Source organism: Adiantum capillus-veneris, chromosome 20, assembly GCF_014529385.1.
Source record: "Adiantum capillus-veneris isolate H3 chromosome 20, ASM1452938v2, whole genome shotgun sequence".
Taxonomy (NCBI): Eukaryota; Viridiplantae; Streptophyta; class Polypodiopsida; order Polypodiales; family Pteridaceae; genus Adiantum; species Adiantum capillus-veneris.
This window is the reverse complement of record NC_140950.1, coordinates 66,244,701-66,262,090: the sequence shown is the minus strand read 5'-3', so window position 1 is coordinate 66,262,090 and position 17,390 is coordinate 66,244,701. Positions and strand designations below refer to the sequence as shown.

Here is a 17,390-nt window from a genome sequence, read left to right as displayed (position 1 = left end):
AGGGTAGCCCTACTACTGGATTATCGGGACGAGGGATTCGACCAACCTTGTGTTGCGTGCCTTTGTGTCGGAGCCAAGAACTCGAGGGCACCATGAACAAGGCTCTACTCTGTACCCAGGGCCTCCTCCGATGACTTGAGAGGGGCAGCTCCTGCAGGATACACCAAGGTGGCATCGATGTCTATCAGCACATGCAACGTCTCACCCTTCTCCTTCTGGTTGCCGCGTAGTCCATAAAAATGCAGAGGATGCATTCTCTCTCTCTCTCTCTCTCTCTCTCTCTCTCTCTCTCACACACACACACACACACACACACACACACACACACACACACACACACACACACACACATATTTATGCTCTCTTCGCCTTACGCTTTGGCTTTTCATTTACCTTCAAATTAAGGAACTTTTTAGTGAACAAAAAACCTTCAATTTGTTAGTGAACCAAAAACCTTCAAATTGAGAAACTTTTTAGTGAAGCTTGGGAATAATTAGGGACAAAAAAAAAGTTTTAAAAAAACTCCTCGAGCTTGAGAATAACAAGGACATAGCAATGGTAGGGGCAGAGCACACGTCAGCAATATTTGCTTTCTTGATTTTAAAACCTGTGCCCTCGCGTCTTCTTCCTCTTAAAGATGGTGTAATCTCCAACTCTGCCAAAAATGACAAAGGTGAGCAACGGGACAACATTGATGATGCATGCAAGGCTATATTAGAAGCCCCGTGTGTAGATCCTCTCTCAATTGGGCAAAAGACCCTAGATATTGAACATCACAAAGGAACGTAAGAGAGTATGTCTCCACCCACTCAAACCTAACCATAAAACCAACAGTAAATAGACCTTGATGTTGGATTGTACTCAATAAAAGAATAGACTAGAAAGAGCCCACCACAAGCACCAGTCAACAAACAACCCTATTTTACATCAAGTTCACATATGGGATCAACGGTTGTGATCTTCGCCCACAAGTGACACCGATTTTGAACCGTAGATCCCCTCTAAAAATTGAGGGTGTCAATTAGAGACGAGGGGGCGGCGGCGGCGGGGGGGTTGGAACAGCTCGCGCCGTTTCATCTTGTGTGTGAATCAAAACAAAATGAGGCATCCTCTTTCTGGTCATTCGCTTTGTTCATAGAGAGTGAAGCCGCCCTAAGAGGGCTCTGTGATTGCTTTGCTTTCCTCCCCAAGATTTGGAGCTCCAGTCGGGTAAGCTCTTAAGCTAGCATCAATGGATAACAAAAGACTCTTGCAGGAAAGGCAGGAAAGAGCAGCGAGAGAGGCGGAAATTTATCGCTACATGATCGACTCAAACTTGTTGGAAGATTCTGTTGTCGAGAGTCTGGTTCAGTCTGGGAAGACACTCTCAGATTTTCTCCAATACCACCCTCACAAGTTGGTTTCAGAGTTTAATATGGAAGCGCAACATGCCACAGAATTTTTGAAGGGTCGTATTGCTAAAAAACCTCGCCTTGATAATGAGGAACGGCATTATGTCAACGAAAGGGCTCTCGCCAACAAGTGCTTCAAGGTTCCGTTTCAAGGAACTGCACATCAGGAACTGCACAACCAGCTTGTTAAGCATCGCTGCACAATGGCAAGTGATGTTTACTAGAGTCCCTATTGCACCCTTGTACAATCATCAGGTATGGGCAAGTCAAGAGCATTGATGGAATTGAGTAAGCTGGATGTGTATGTTTGCTATTGCAGCCTGGTGAGTCACATGGCAACAGCCTTCCCCCCGAGGACAGCTGGTCTTGCTGATAAGCTTGCTAGCACATTCACAGAACATGGTATGGTGTTTTACTTGAAGGCGTGGCTCAGCATACTGGCTGATTGCATTAGTACCACATCTCCAGAGGCTTGGAAGCAATATCAGCTTCCTGATGAGCATGGTTTCCCAAAGGTGACCTTGCTGAGAAGATACTGAAGGAGTGGATGAAGTCTGACCTTGATGACATGTACAAAGGGGAAGATCTATACAAGTGGAGCACTGCCTCTTGCAGTGAAGTAATCAAGTCTATTAAAAAAGCCTTGCAGAAGAAGTGCAGACAATGCTCACCTGACGAGAAGACTGAGTGTAAGCACACCCCTTGCAGTGTCATCTTTGCCTTTGATGAAGCAAGAGGGCTGCAAATAAAAGAACCAAATTCAAAATCGATGACCCTCTCCCCATTCTATCAAATCAGGAGGGCCCTCAGGATGCTTTTTGACCATCAAACCTTCATTGCAGTTATGCTAGATACCTCTGCTTAAGTTACCAATCTGTTACCTAGCAAGCGCGATGAGGACAGTGTGGGTTTCCAACTGGCACCTCCAATCTACTTCCTCCCAAATATGTCTCTTTTCAAGGAAACTGCAAGTCATGGAGTTCCTGACTGCTTCCAACCCCAGCATTGGTTGAAGCAAGGTAGGCCAATGTGGTCTGCAAGGCTGGAAATGGGGGATACGCCTTCCTTTGTTCGGCTTTTTGCTTTGCAAAGGTTGGTTCGAACCGTCGCTGGGCCATTTGACGAGAAGAATCTGGCTGTGAATGTGCGCTGTGGGGTCATGACTGAAAGCCAAGCCATGGCACTTTTGTCTGCTTCAGCAGGGCTCTCAATATGTGCTCGATCTGAGCTTGCAGAAACCATGTCAGCTTCACACATGAACTTGATTCTGCGCGTATCTGAGGATAGGTCCAGGATTTATATTGGTTTGCCAGTTGAGCCAATTCTTGCGGAAGCTGCAGCCTCTGTTTTGCAGAATGATGTGGTCCAGGAAGGGGCACTAAAGCACTTGCTTGCTGCATGCATGGAAGGCTATGTGACTCCTGGACCACGAGGGGAGTTTGTCGCAAAGTTCATTCTAGTGGCTGCCACGTGGGACAACAAAAGTGAATGGCTGCTGCGGCAGATTCCTGTGGAAGAGTATTTGCAAAAGCTACTTGTGGATGGAGAGGCTGATCAGGTCACCTTTAACCGCGCCTCTAACCACTTTAAGGCTAAATGTCTAGAGGGGGGGAGCGTTTTCTTCAATTCATTCGTGCTAGTGCGTAAATCTCCAACCCTTGATACATTGCGAAGGGCTTTCGTATCAGGTTATGCTCTCATGTACAGGGCAGAGAACAACTTGCCAGGTATAGACATGATCATTCCAGTGTGGACTTCAAAAGGCATGACCTGCATAGTTGTCTCAGTAAAGAACTTGAAACAGCCTGGCTGGCTAGAAAAAGTTTCTATTACTAAAGTAAGGTCGGAGTTTACAAATGTAAGGGTAGAACCAGGCCTTTTCTTCATCACTATTGTTATGTCCTTGCGTGAGCCAGTCCAGAATCTTGGGGATGGGTCTGCATGGCTTCTTTGGACATCAAATAAAGGGGATGTAGCGACAGATATGTACCCTCACATCAACCTTACTTGTTACGGCATTGACCGCAACTACAGTTATCTGACTGAGAACATGAAGCTGTTCTTGAAGGAAGTGCTTATTACCGTGCCTGATGAACTTGCTTGTGCAACTGACATCGAGAAAGAATGGATCAAGGGATTGCTTCCAGAACAATATTTATAATCAGACTCTAGTGGATGTCTGCGTAGTGAGCAGGGTTTGGTTTTTCAGGTGGAAGGCAAGAAACTTTTAGTTTGCGACTCTCAGTTGTGAGCAGTTAGCAGTGAGAGTCTTGCCTTGTCAAGTCGAGTTTTGTCGGGCAAGTGTTTTGCACAGTTGAAATGCCTGAAACATGGATGGGTGGTGTATATGTTTTTGTAGTGGATGGGTGGTGTATATGTTTTTGTAGTTTAATCAGGGTTTTATCTATGTTGATCTGCTGTGGCGTTGGTGTGACCATGAGAGAGAGAGAGAGTATATTGGGAAAGTGAAAAATTAAGGATTTTTAAGATCATTGCATTGTGTTAGTGGTCCATTGCTCTTTCTTTCAAGTGTTATCTTAAGTGTTTTGTAAGAAGGTTGATTTTATTGTGGTAAATCACTTAATCTATCGTTTAATTGCTGTTTTGTAGGACATAAAGCTAAGCTGTTAAGACCTTCTTGCACTTGTTTGTTTGACCTAAAATACGGTGGATCACATTTTTTGCCCCTCTTAGATGGTGATCTTTAGGTTTCAGATATCTTCTATTAGCTCTTGTCTAGTCCCTCTATAAGTTTCGTGGTCATCTGATCTCCTTTAGGTTCAAATCGATCAAGTGAGTAGTTGATAGGAAGGACTAGTTGCATGTTTTGTGTTGCTAAATAGACTATTTTCTTATTTGTTTTGAGTAATATTTTTTGCCTGACATACTCATACTTTCATAAATAAATATAAATCCTATTAATCATGGCGATTCCCTGGGATATTCCTCCTTCCCTTTCCATGTCGCAACTTGACGATGAACCTATGTAGAGAGAGAGAGATGGATAGATTGATAGATATATAGTTCTATTATCGTCCTCGGAGGTCAAATATGACCTATGGGACCAAATGAACATGTCACGTGGTGTGAGTGGAAGTCATAAGTGATTTTTGAAATGAGCGTCGCAATAGAGAGTCCACATCGTGGTTGGGAGAGGAAGGTATGTAGAGAGAGCTCATGGTTGAATATATGGGAAAAGAGGATCTAATGTGGTCAAAAGCTGAGCACTCAAGTAGAGTGTCGTACTCACTCTCTCACACTTGACGAGGGCATAAGGTGCAAAGTCGATGAGACTCCTCATCAGTGCCTCAACGTCTTGTCTCGCAGCGTAGAGAATGGGAGGTAAGACGAATGGAAGCAATTGTGCGGATCGCACTCAATGGGATGGGCTCAAGGATGTAGGGATGGGTTCGGTTACCTCGTTCGGAGAAGAAGAGAGATTTGTAGTTTGGGGCAACGTGTGTGGTGTAATGGTTGAAGCAAGAACTTTCGGATTTCTTCCAAGACGTGATACATTGGCGTTGTAAAAAGGCCTCATTAACTTGGGAGTCGATCGACGTATCCTTGACCAAGTGACAAGCATCCCATCTTCCAAACCATTTCTTGATGTCAAGCATCCACCCCGAACTTAGTATTTTGCTCTTGCATGTCTTTTGGACCTTTTGACTTGCTTCATATGCGATTCTATGAAGTCGATGCAAAGGGTTACGTTGTGTCTTAAGCATGTACTCTACAACCCTTTGCATGCCCAAAACCTCAATAGGAAACGATCCGGACTCAAGAAGTAAGAGCATGTAAGGTATTTGTGTCTTGACTTAAAAAAAGTTGGTGAGAAAACGTTTTTGGACATTCTCAAACTCTTTTCAAGTAGACTTTCCAATTCTTCCACCCCACACCTCCACTCTATAAAGAAGCACTGGTGTCACCAATGTGTCAAAGAGGTACTTTTTGAGAGCCCAACACTTGATCTCTCCAGCATTGCACATGTTCTTAAATGCATAATAAGCACTCTTTTCGGTTTCCAAACGACGCATTGCACAATCCTTCCATTTATGATTGGATGGAACCTCAAGGCCAAGGTACTTGAAGTGATCTACCACTTCAAGTTGCTCATTGTTGTATACAATGCATGGATTTTCGTCAGAGGGTCTTTACAAGCATAACTTTGGTTTTGGATCTATTCACGATCAGCCCGTTATGTAGGTAAAAGCGTTCCAAGACACTCATAAGCTTTTGTGTATCTTTTAAGGTATGTGCCAAGAGCACTACATCATCGGCATAAAGCAAAAGCATGATCACTGCATTCCGATCTTAACCTCTTCTATGCCTTCTTATTGCATAAAATCAAGAACCATGCATTCCAATTCATCAATGAGTAGCCCAAAGATGGTTGGGGAAAGTCGGCATCCTTGTTTAAGACCAATGGTGCTTGCAAAAAATTCTGAAATTCTATCTCCCATACGTAATCGATATATCACTTTTTGGTAGATGCGAAATACTGAATGCATGAATTCTCTCGACATTTGAAGGCTTTGCATACGTTTCCAAAGGTTTCCTCGCGGTACCATGTCAAAAGCTTTTTTGAAATCGAACTTTTTTCCTTTCAATTGAGACGCTTCCATAAGAACTCGAAGAGTGACAAGGTGATCAATAGTGCTATGATGCTTTCGAAAACCTGCTTGGCCAAGCGCACGTTTGCCATTCTTTTCAGCCCATTCACTTATCTTCATCTCCATGATACATCCAAATAAGTTTGCCATCAAAGAACCAACCATTATAGTGCGATAGTTGTTCACATTGTTTACATCTCCTCCTTTGAGCAAAGGTTTGATCCAACTTGACTTCAATTATGAGGCATGCCATGCTGAAGTGCAAGGTTAAACATATCGCATATCCAATATCGTGTTTCTTGCTTGTCCATTTAATTATTTCAGCCTTGACACTTTGAAGATCCCTTGCCTTGCAAGTAGCAAGTTTCTCAAGCGCGCGACATACATCTTCAATGGTAAAGAAAGGAGACATAAACGAAAGAGAGCTACAACACTCCATCTTATCAACATTGGGTTGCTTATAGAGGTTCTTGCAATGCATATACATACCCTCAAGAGTCAAGTCACCAAAGCTCTCAACGCGCTTGCCTTTTAGATTTTGCCAAAACTTGCCACATGTATGTGCTTTCTCTTGCACTAAAAGAAGTTGTTTTTTGACTTCCCACTTTCTCTTCTTCTTTTGAACAAGTGCTTTGTATGTGTGTGAACATTCCAAGTAAAATTCCTTGTCTTTGCTTGCATCCGATTTTAGTAAGTGTTTTCGGGCTTGATTACATTCCATGTCAAACCATTTCTTCTTGGTGCTACCTTTCTTAGACCTTTTGCAAGACATGTGTTTCACCGAAAAGCATTCCTTCGCACAAGAGCAAATTACTTCTTTGAAAACTTTCCACTTGCATTCTAATGTTGGGCTCTCTCGATGCTCTATTATGCTTAACATTTGGTCCACCATATCATCATATATAAGTGCTCGTTTGAAGTCTAGACGTAGGTACAAATGATTCACATCATGATTGGAGGTTACCTGCTCGGGCCGTTTACCACACTTGAGGTCAATACATAACATCCTATGATCTGATTCCGGATTCCATTCACCAAATGTAAAGCTTTGTATACATTCTAGAGTGGCTTCCGAGAACAACATATAGTCAATCACGCTATCACCATTGTGCGGAGTCATTGGTAAGCTCATCAATGCCAATTCTCACATTCCATGGATACCCGTTACAATTCCAAAAGCTTATTCGCAAGCGTGAGTTGGTCTCATAGACCATGTGTCCCTATTTGTTGGGTGGACTTGCATCCTCCTCAAGTGGCTTTTCTTCTTGAGATGACACCTTAACCTTCTTGCTTCTTTCCTCATATACTTTACGACGTACATTTTGTTGCATAAGAGTGCGATCCTCATATATATTACAACCCGTTCCTTTGAGGTAGATCCAACGATTGTCAAGGATGATCTTTTTCTTTACCTCATCAGCCATGGTATATACAATAGGTCTTTCTCCCGAGCGAGGGACTCTTTGTTTTCCAACTCGATGTGCACCATAAGCCATGATTCCTAGCATGCCAAAGTGTGTAGCAAAAAACTCTTCAATAGCAACCGCAAGAGATTGGGGTGTTTCCATGCTTTCCTCCTCGATTCCACGAATGACGATGTTCTTTGAGTGTTTTTGTCGTTCTTGCAATTCTTGAGTGTCCACATTCTCTACATTCTTTGCTTGGACAACGGCTTGCGTGATAGAAGATATGGAAACCACATTATCCTTACATATATCAGTCCATGATTTGGATGCATTTCTCATCTCACATATATCATGTCGTATTGTATCTATCGTATTGTATCTATCGTTTCCTCTTTCAATACATGATCACTCTCAACTTTGCTCAAGTGCTCTTTCAATACATTCATATAAAAAAGAGAGCGTTTACATTCTTGAACTTCATTCTCAAGATGCATCAAACATGTTGTTTGCATTTCAAAAACCTTCTTGAGGTGCTCATTCTCCACAACGAGAACTCTTAAAGTGCCATTCTCCATTGCAAGTGCGCACAAATCTTCACCTTGCTTGTTGACGGTTTCTTGTAATGAGATCAAGTAAGCCATGATCATTGCTTCCGTTGTTGTAAACGATGTGATTGGATTAGCATCCAAATTCCTTGGAGATTCTGCATCATTCTCCATGGCAAGTGTTGATTTTCCACGCTTGCGAGTTTTGTCTGACATTGCCTTCAAGTCGGCAACAAAAACGAAAAGTTTTGACAGTTTTTTTAGTTCTGAGATGCTGTTACAACAAAGCCTTCCATTACACAAAAAAATTATTTCTTTACATCAATGTGTAGAGGGTTTTGTGCTTTTCGATTGAGGCTATAGATCACCTAAATCGGAGTTCAATTGAGCGAGTTATGGTCAAAAGAGTGAACTGCTGTCTACTAGGTCAAAAAACGGCAGAGAGAGAGAGAGAGAGAGAGAGAGAGAGAGAGAGAGAGAGAGAGAGAGATATCTGCACACCTGTTCTCTGCCATGTGCCCCTGGCACCCTCCACCTCCCTCCAGCCGAGCACTCTCCTGCACAGGTGGTTGCATCATTGTATAAGGCGCGCGCGCACACACACACACACACACACACACACACACACACACACACAGAGAGAGAGAGAGAGAGAGAGAGAGAGAGAGAGAGAGAGAGAGAGAGAGAGAGAGAGAGAGAGAGAGAGAGAGAGGGCCACACACACACACACACACACACACACACACACACACACACACACACACACACACACACACACACACACACACACACACACACACACACACACACAAAGAGATGCTCAGTCCAGTGCCAGGCCTTGCTCCCCCTGCTTCTCCAAGCCCATGCCCATCTTCAATCCCCCCTCTTTCCTCGCTTACTACACCACCCCACGCGCCGATCTTTTTTGCTTTGCTCCCCAAAACCTATGATTGTGTCCATGACACATACTGTGGCACCCTGATCTTTGACACATGCTTCCTATAGTTGGAAGAGAGAGAGAGAGAGAGAGAGAGAGAGAGAGAGAGAGAGAGAGAGAGAGAGAGAGAGAGAGAGCTACCTTCCTGTCTCCTCCCCCTCTACTGTAGTTCCTACTCGCACGGCCCCGCAAAGTCATCACTCAGCAGGGAGTGACAGAGAAAGAGATAGCACAATTGGGGGGCGGCAAGAAGGCCTGCAATAGGCAACTCCATGCATGGGTGAGAGAGAGTCGGTTCTCCACCTCGTCCAGAACATTATAGAGAGGAGGACGTGCGAAGAGAGAGAGAGATCGAGAGAGAGAAAACCGTTGGACTCGTGGAAGCGAAGAGCCAAACACGGGAGCGCGCGTGCACACACACACACACACACACACACACACACACACACACACACACACACACACACACACACAGATCCAAGCATCTCGGAGAGATTCTTCTCCTCCAGAGTTTTTCAACATTGGCCACACATACTGGAAGGCCTTAGTGTTGTTTCCCTCCTTGTCTCTCTCTCCTTTCTTTCTTTGGCAGCCTTCCTTTGGTTGCGTTGGCAACTTGGCGAGTTCTTGAGTAGCAATAAGATATCTCACACATCATGCAACACAAGATCTTAGGAAGTGGCTCTCTCTCTCTCTCTGTCACACACACACACACACACACACACACACACACACACACACACACACACACACACACACACACACACACACACACACACATCATAATGCAATATCTCAGGAAGTCTCTCTCTCTCTCTCTCTCTCTTCCATTCTTATTGAAGCAACAACTGAATATCCTAAGTTGCTTAAGCTGCTTCTTCTTCGCCAAGGCCAACATGAGTGAGATGCATGTGGGTGAGTGCAACAACAAAAGCACACAGAAGAAGAAGAAGAAGAAGCAAAGGGGACCTGGAGCTCGAAAGAGTGTCCATGGGGGAGTGGCAGTAGGTCCACCAACAAGCAGCATACTGCAAAGCAGCAAGCGCAGGTGCTGAAGTTGAGCAACACTTGAAAGCCGAAGAGAGGCTTTGCAGCAACAAGTTACAATCGGGCTTGCACTCTTGACACCCCCTCCTAACTAATCACGGTCTATCTCAGCTTGCCTTACAGACATCATTTCGGGTATACCTTTGGTTTTTCTTTTTTTTGTTGCTTTCGTGCATCTTTTGTAAACTTCTAATTCAGACTAGAGTTAGCACTATCAATATGGTTTAGGGTAGTGTGTGCCTGATTCAACATATTTATTTGTTTGTATGTGGAACTTTTCTTTGAAGCTACAATTTTTTACGCCTTGCAAGCTTTGGCTTCAACAACATGAAGCTCTTATTTAACTTAAAAAAACAGGAAGAAAAGTAACACTTTTAATGTCATCTCCTTGCTTTTTTTCTTAAACGACAAGAGAGGAAACTTGCTCTTTGATGTCCCCGTGAAGCTTGTGAGCAATTTATTTGTCTTATTGTAGGGCGACTGTCTTGTTAGGAGGACAATTACAATGTGTTTGTGAGTTGTTTCATTTTGGACCATGTCTAGTTACATGGTGTCTTTGAAACACATTTCTAACTACACTTGTTTGTCTAGTTTCAACCATTCTGATGGTTAAAAGCTACTTGTTCGTCTAGTTTCAACCTTTGTGATTGTTGAAAGCTAAATTTCTAGAATTGCAATTGCGACGGAGCTGGTCATGTTAGTACTTAGTTCTGATTAATGCTTAAATTGACAGTTTCAGTAACTTAGGTCATGCTTTTATAGTTTATGTAGTGTATTATTTGAGATTTTCTATAGCTCTTTCATATCCAGTCAGAAACACGTGCTTAAAGAAAGCAGTCTCTTTTTTCATTGAACACGTGTGCATATTTTGTGATAGGCATCTTAAAGAAGGCTGAGGTAGTCATGGAGGAGTTGCTTCCAATGACCAAGTGACTTGGACTTCTCTACAAAGTTATGTTCATGCTTTCAATTGCTGAAGAGAAGAGCTATCATTTCACCTTGGGTGCCAGTGAGATAGATGGTAGTGATCTGGACATCAAAGACAAAAATCAAAATCGAGAGCTGGCTATGGACCTTAGAGTATGCCTATAGAGTAGAGAAAGACTTCAGCAGGTAGCAAGCACAATGTGTTGGAGATGCTTGGCCTCACAACTCCCATGCTTGTGGTAAGAGTTGCAAATTATTATAAGTACAATGGAATCATAGTTGCATTAAAAAAATTCAATGCCCATCCAATTCTTTAGTTGTTCATACAACATGAACTGGTTGTGTAGCAAAGTTGGTTTCTCTCTAGTCAATAACACATTCTTACTCTGTAAATTTCTTGAAGATGCAAAATGAGACAGTTGCACCTATTTGATAGGTGAGCATATACATCACCTTGTTTTGTTGGTTTTGCATTTTGCTGAGTCTGGTGAAGCTCACACATGAGCCACTCCTTGAAAGTTTTTCACATGTGTGAAAGACCCTCTATGGGTAGAAATAGCTATGGATTAGTAAGAAGGGGTTTAGCTACCTCATAGTGGCATAAAGAAAGGGAAAGATTTACATGCTCATGATGAGTCTATCACCATGTAAGATTGTCAGTGTATTCCATTGCCTATAAAAGGCTCATATATCTGTAGCCTCTACGATTTAAATTGTTTGTCCAAAAAACCATCTAGAAGGGGTTGTAAGCATCTCAATACATAGCCAAAGGTTTGTTTTAAAGGTGACAGTGAAGAAAGACAAGCGAGACTTAAGCTTACCTCCCTTCATTTGGAAGATAAGCTGTATTTATTCCATGCCTTCAAACGTTTTTAGGATGAAGTTTGCAAAACCGCCACCTAATTTGGGGGGTCATGTGAATAGATGTCTCATATAGGTTTGTAAGAACGAATTGAGGCGAAGCATAGGTTTTGGGATGTGGTGTTCTAGGCTTCATTATGGGTGGGTCTTCCTTCCCACGCCTAGAGCTGTAGTTTCCATTGAGATATGGACCATTCAAGATGGATTTCTCTTTTGACAATGTGCTAATCACATGCAGTGAAGAACTTGCCACAAAATACAGAGAGATGGAGTGGAAAGTTAAATTTGATGTAGAGAAAGTGTAGCAAAAGAAGGAAGAGACTAAAGAAGCCAATAAAAAAAGTCTATTCATCAAAGTGAAGGTATGTAATCTCATTTTGAGCTACCTACCTTGCATGATATAGTATTTAGAAGCATTGTTAGAAATGGTGTGTGGGCTTTTGATGCACGTATCGAAGCAAGGCCTTGCCTAACACTGTGTACGAGCCATAGAGGGATCTGTGTACGAGCCAGAGAGCCCTTTGTGTACGAGCCACAGAGGGCTCTAAGCATGCAACTAGCCTAAACTAGTAAGCTCAAAGATGATGATGGTGTGTCACTCACCGCTCTACGCTTGCTGTCATGGAAGATTCCTTGCCATGAAGAAGAGGGAGCCGCCGCTGCGCCGCACTCAACCGCCTCGCCGTCGTTGTGCTGCCGCAATGCTCGATCACACACACTCCCTCTCTCTCTCTCTCTCAAGTGTGCGCGCGTGCACACACACACACACACACACACACACACACACACACACACACACACACACAAACTAGTACACAAGGGAGACAGAGAAGGAGATGGAGCAAGAGCACTCTTCTTACATTGCACAAATGAGAGAATGAAGTATTTTAGGTTTATATTGAATTTTATATGGGCTTGCCCGTTCACATTTGGGCGCCCACACTTAACCAATTTTACCCAAACATTATAGGTTCCAGTTTTAGAGTGCACCTCTCATCGGCGATCACTCTTAACCATTCCTACCTGACAGACAAGCCCGGCCAATAACATAATACACTACTAGCGGGTCCGACAAGCCCGGCCCATGGCTACATAAAAGGTGGTTGCTTGGTGGTAACATGCCCCCCTTCCTGATGTAGATTCCGCCCTCGGAAGCTAGTGAGAGTTTTTTCCATGTTATAGAGCATTTGGATTTGAATTTGCAAGGCAAAGTCACTGTTTTATGGAAGCAGAATTATATGGCAATAAATCATGAGAGGAATGTAAAGTACATGTGGAAATGAGTAAATGCAAGATTTATGAAATGCTAAACTACCATTAAGGACAAATAAATTGCACTTTGATGAAATTAATTAATCAAGATTTTTGGGCTTATGGACGAGTTTATCAATTAGTTAGCTATGACTAAGGTTAAAACAAATACTCTAGTACTAGCTAAGCTAAGAAAATTATCTAAATGCAAGATTCCTAATTGTGCTTTTTAGCTTCGATTAGCTAACTAGCTCTCACAACTCCAAACAAAAGCTTGAAATTTTAACTGTAATCTCAATGGAAGTCTTTTAAATGTCTTTTTTTTCCTTTTTTCTTTTACTTTGATTCACAATCATTTGATGTGTGTGCTTATTTTGCATGTCCGGGGCTTTTTGCTTCTCAAGGAAAAAAGCCCACACTGGGAACCTCTAAGGCTCTAGTACCATAGACAATACATGTGAGTGAAGTACCAAATCAAACCAGGATTTCTTTTCCAGCATAAGATTTTTCATTTGTGGCACTTCTGTTTTTTGCTTCCATTTCCTTGGTATTCTCACTAGTTTCTTTTGTTGTTTAAGTGAGCAAGCTTCTCTATGCCTAAAACATTTCTAAAGTTTCAAACACTCAGATAATTTTATCAGCTAGGCCTAGTGGTCAAGTAAATGAGTTAACCTAAAGTCAAGGTCTCCTAATCTCAAGGCTCATCTATAAGATTAAACTCTAGTTCAATCAACTTAAGCAAAGACAAATTTATACATCTATAATGGTAGATAACAAACATAACCATTGCACTTAAACAAACCATGAAAAAACACAATTAGCAATTACACATATCCACCAGCATGAATCATGGAAAGTAGTACACCTGGAGGTATGGAGTTGCTCATTTCGTTGAGGCAGATGTCCTCAGCCATGTGGATGGAAATCCATATAAGTCCTACATAACAACATCAAACAACAAGCACTATACCTCTAGGAGACATGTTAGTGTGAAAAAATTAAAATTCCTAGAAAACAAACTCAAAACACAATCCAGACCCCTAACCTACCTATCTGTCATTCCTTTTAGAATCAAGGAAAGAGGATATTATATAAACCGGGTGGCATCTCTAAGGCTAGGCCTCTATCCTCATCATCTAGATAAACAAAATCATTTTCAGTGAGGCCATAGTCTTCCTCGGTCTCTGTTATTTCTTCTTCATCATCCTCTTGCGCAAGCGTGTTAATCAAGAACCTCGCTATGCGTGGATACTCATCTTGTGCAAAAGAATAATCATGTGCCACTGGAGAAACATTTGCTACTGGGTAGGGATCACTTGTTATCCATAGACGTATGAGACATTCTAACTCCTCAAAATTTCTCTCACGTGCAAGTCTATCTACCAAATCCCATTTGCAAGAAAGTACAGGGTAGCAGATGTGAAACACTTGAGAAAAAGAAAAAGGGTACCTTTCATTAAAAAATAGAAGCGCATGCCTTTGTTAAACTAGTCATCTCTGAGAATACAGATAGATTTGGTTAGGTCTTCAAAACATAAGAGTTGTTTTTGTGTGCTGCTTGATGTGACATGGTGAATTTGGACTTATGTGTAGGATCTGATAGGGTGCTCTCATTGCTAGTTGTTCTTGCTCTTTTACTATTTGTTATCTTTTTTTTTTTTGGCTAGAACTAGTATAAGGCTATGTATATACAGTCCCTCAATTGCAGAGTTCACATGTCAGGGAAGAAAATTTAAGAGGATGGGGATCCAAAATATTGACGTGAGTGAGGACTCTCCCCCTTCCTTGGGTAGGTCATACTGTTTAAAATGTGCTCGTCACCCTTTGAAACCAATTGTTCCAGTTGGTAATAGGTGGGGATTTTTGCCAGTAGTTCTCTATTACCTTAGGTGCCTCATCGAGTTGCAAGGGTGGTAAGGTACTCTCCTAGGATCGAACTTGAAGTGGCTCATCATGTGATCCTTGAATAATGGGAGGTGTGGATTCCTTTGTAGCTTCATGGAGGTACACTATTGTAGGTGGAGGCCATGGAGAAGCTTTTATCTCTATGGATGTATTACATGAGGAGCTAGAAGCTTCATGGGACTCCCCCCTTCCTGAGCTAGGTGGAATAAATTGGTTTTCCCTTGGAACACAAACTAGCTCTGGAATAGGTGTGTAGCATTCTGTGATCTTTCCCTTTCCACAGTCTGCCATTGGCTGTGGAGTTACACTGATTGACTCACATGGTTTTGTAGGTGATAGGGAAAGACATATTTTACGTTTAGACACATCATAGTAGCCTTGGGCTTCTAATAGTTGTTTTGGAATCCATCATGATTTGGTCTTGACTCTCCTAGAGCGTGCTCTTGTCTTTCCATGAGAAGTTTTTCTTGAAATGGATGGAAGGGTTGAGGTGTCTAGAAGTAAGGCCTTGGGGATCCATTGATATGTACTCTTAGGTCGTGCAGGTTGAGTACTTGCAATATTACTGCTTGCTGCAACTACAACGGTTGAAGTGCTAGTTTCATGGGCAGCCGACAAGGACGAGTTAACCACTTTTGAATCTTGGCTATCGTGCAACTTTGCTAGAGTCTGCAACGTAGGTGACTTTGCTTCAAGGATAGGGGTAAGAGTCGGTGGTCGCTTCGTGACACTACCAGTACCCCAATCAATAGTGCATTTGGTTGCCAGCATCCACGTGCGTCCAAGGTTTATGTTGCCCTCCATAGTTCCAGCAGGCATGACCAAAAAGTCTTGAGCTACAACCCCATTGTCATAACTGACAAAAGTATGCCACATACCAAGAATCATAGTTTTTTTCTTGTTGACATCCTTGACTTGGATAATACTCTCCGATAGAGGTGGCTTCCCTAACTGACACCAAACTCCATATGACAACATATTATATTTAGCACCTGTGTCCAATAAGGCGTTATATAGCACTTTTCCATAGGTGCTATTTAGCTCAATAGGGTATCGTAGCGGTGTGTCAGAGTCCAACCAATCATCCTTTATTTCAACGTGGAATGCATGTGTAACTCCAAGGTTGGCCTCTCGTTGGCGTCGTATGCGTTGTTGTCGCTCTTTAGCCTCACCTTAAGCTTGTATGTTCTTCAATTCTGTTTGTGCCTTGGCTGCCTTTTTTTGTTGGATGGCATGTAGCTCTTCCTGGCTTAGAGGATCATAGTACCTTTTGAATTTACTCCCATTGAGGAATCCAATGGTTTCAACTCCATCTAGAGTCTCCACCTTGAATGGTTCCTTGTGGGGTGATTTCACATACTCTATATGGTCCTTTTCTCGCATATTTCAACTTTTTCTTTTTGTTATGCACTCCATACATAAGGACTTTATCACCAACATTGATATCTTTGTTCTTTAGATGACGATAAAACCATTTCTTCCTTCTATCTTTCTCCACAAGTGCATTTTGCACAGCTAATTGCCTCTCTTCATCTAGCCTTTCAAGGATATATAATCGCTCAACTAAGGGGTTACCATCCCAACCTTCTTGAGAAGCTACTCGAAGACTAGGAACAACAAACTCCCATGGCATAACCGCTTCTTGTCCATACACCATCTTAAACGGTGTGCAATTAATGGCAACTTTGTGCGCAATACGATAAGCCCATAAAGCTGAAGTCAGCTTTAAATCCCAATCTATGCGATGAGCTTCCACCGTTTTGGTCAAGATAGAGATTAAGGTCTTGTTGGTGCTCTCATCTTGGCCATTTGTTTTTGGATAATAAGGTGTGGACTTATGGTGAGCTATCATGAAGTTGGTAGTGAGTTCTTTTATCACTCCATTTATAAAATAAGTACCATTGTCACTCACAATCTCAAAGGGACAACCAAATCTTGTAATAATGTCCTCAAAGAGAAACTTGGCAGTTGACCTCACATCAGCCTTACATGTCACCCTGGCTTCCACCCACTTTGTCACATAGTCAGTGGCAACGATAATATAACGAGATTGAGTGCTACGTGCTGCCAGACTGATGGGGCCTACAAAGTCCAAACCCCATTTTTCAAATGGTTGAGTCACTTTAACATGATGTAAGGGCATCTTATCCTTTCATTGTGTGATCTTGTAACGGTTGGCATTCATCACATCCTTTTGCAAAAAGTGATGCATCTTTGAATAAGATAGGCCACCAATAGCCTGATTGCAACATCTTTCTAGCTGTTAGCTCCCCTGAGAAATGTCCTCCGGCTATATCGGCAAAGTTCAAAATAAACTGACGGTAATAACCCACATGGTCCATGAACCTTTGAACTCCTTTATAGTTTGTAGGTGGTGGCAATTCAACAATGGCTTTAATTTTCCTCTCATCTGTGGAAATCCCATTTTTGGACACTAAATGCCCTAAAATGACTCCATGTTTAACCCAAAATTGGCATTTGAAAGGGTTTAAGGAGATGCGATACAATCT

General features: G+C 42.3%; 1 protein-coding gene and 1 pseudogene across 1 annotated transcript; both read left to right on the top strand.

Moving 5' to 3' along the window:
- Positions 1–1,231: 1,231 nt before the first annotated feature.
- LOC147432641 (uncharacterized) lies at positions 1,232–2,140 on the top strand (annotated as a pseudogene).
- LOC147432640 (uncharacterized) lies at positions 2,091–3,807 on the top strand. Its single transcript, XM_086492490.1, has one exon. It carries the CDS (start codon positions 2,338–2,340, stop codon positions 3,550–3,552), a length of 1,215 nt encoding a protein of 404 aa, XP_086348616.1. The 5' UTR covers positions 2,091–2,337; the 3' UTR covers positions 3,553–3,807.
- The last annotated feature ends 13,583 nt before the right edge of the window (positions 3,808–17,390 follow it).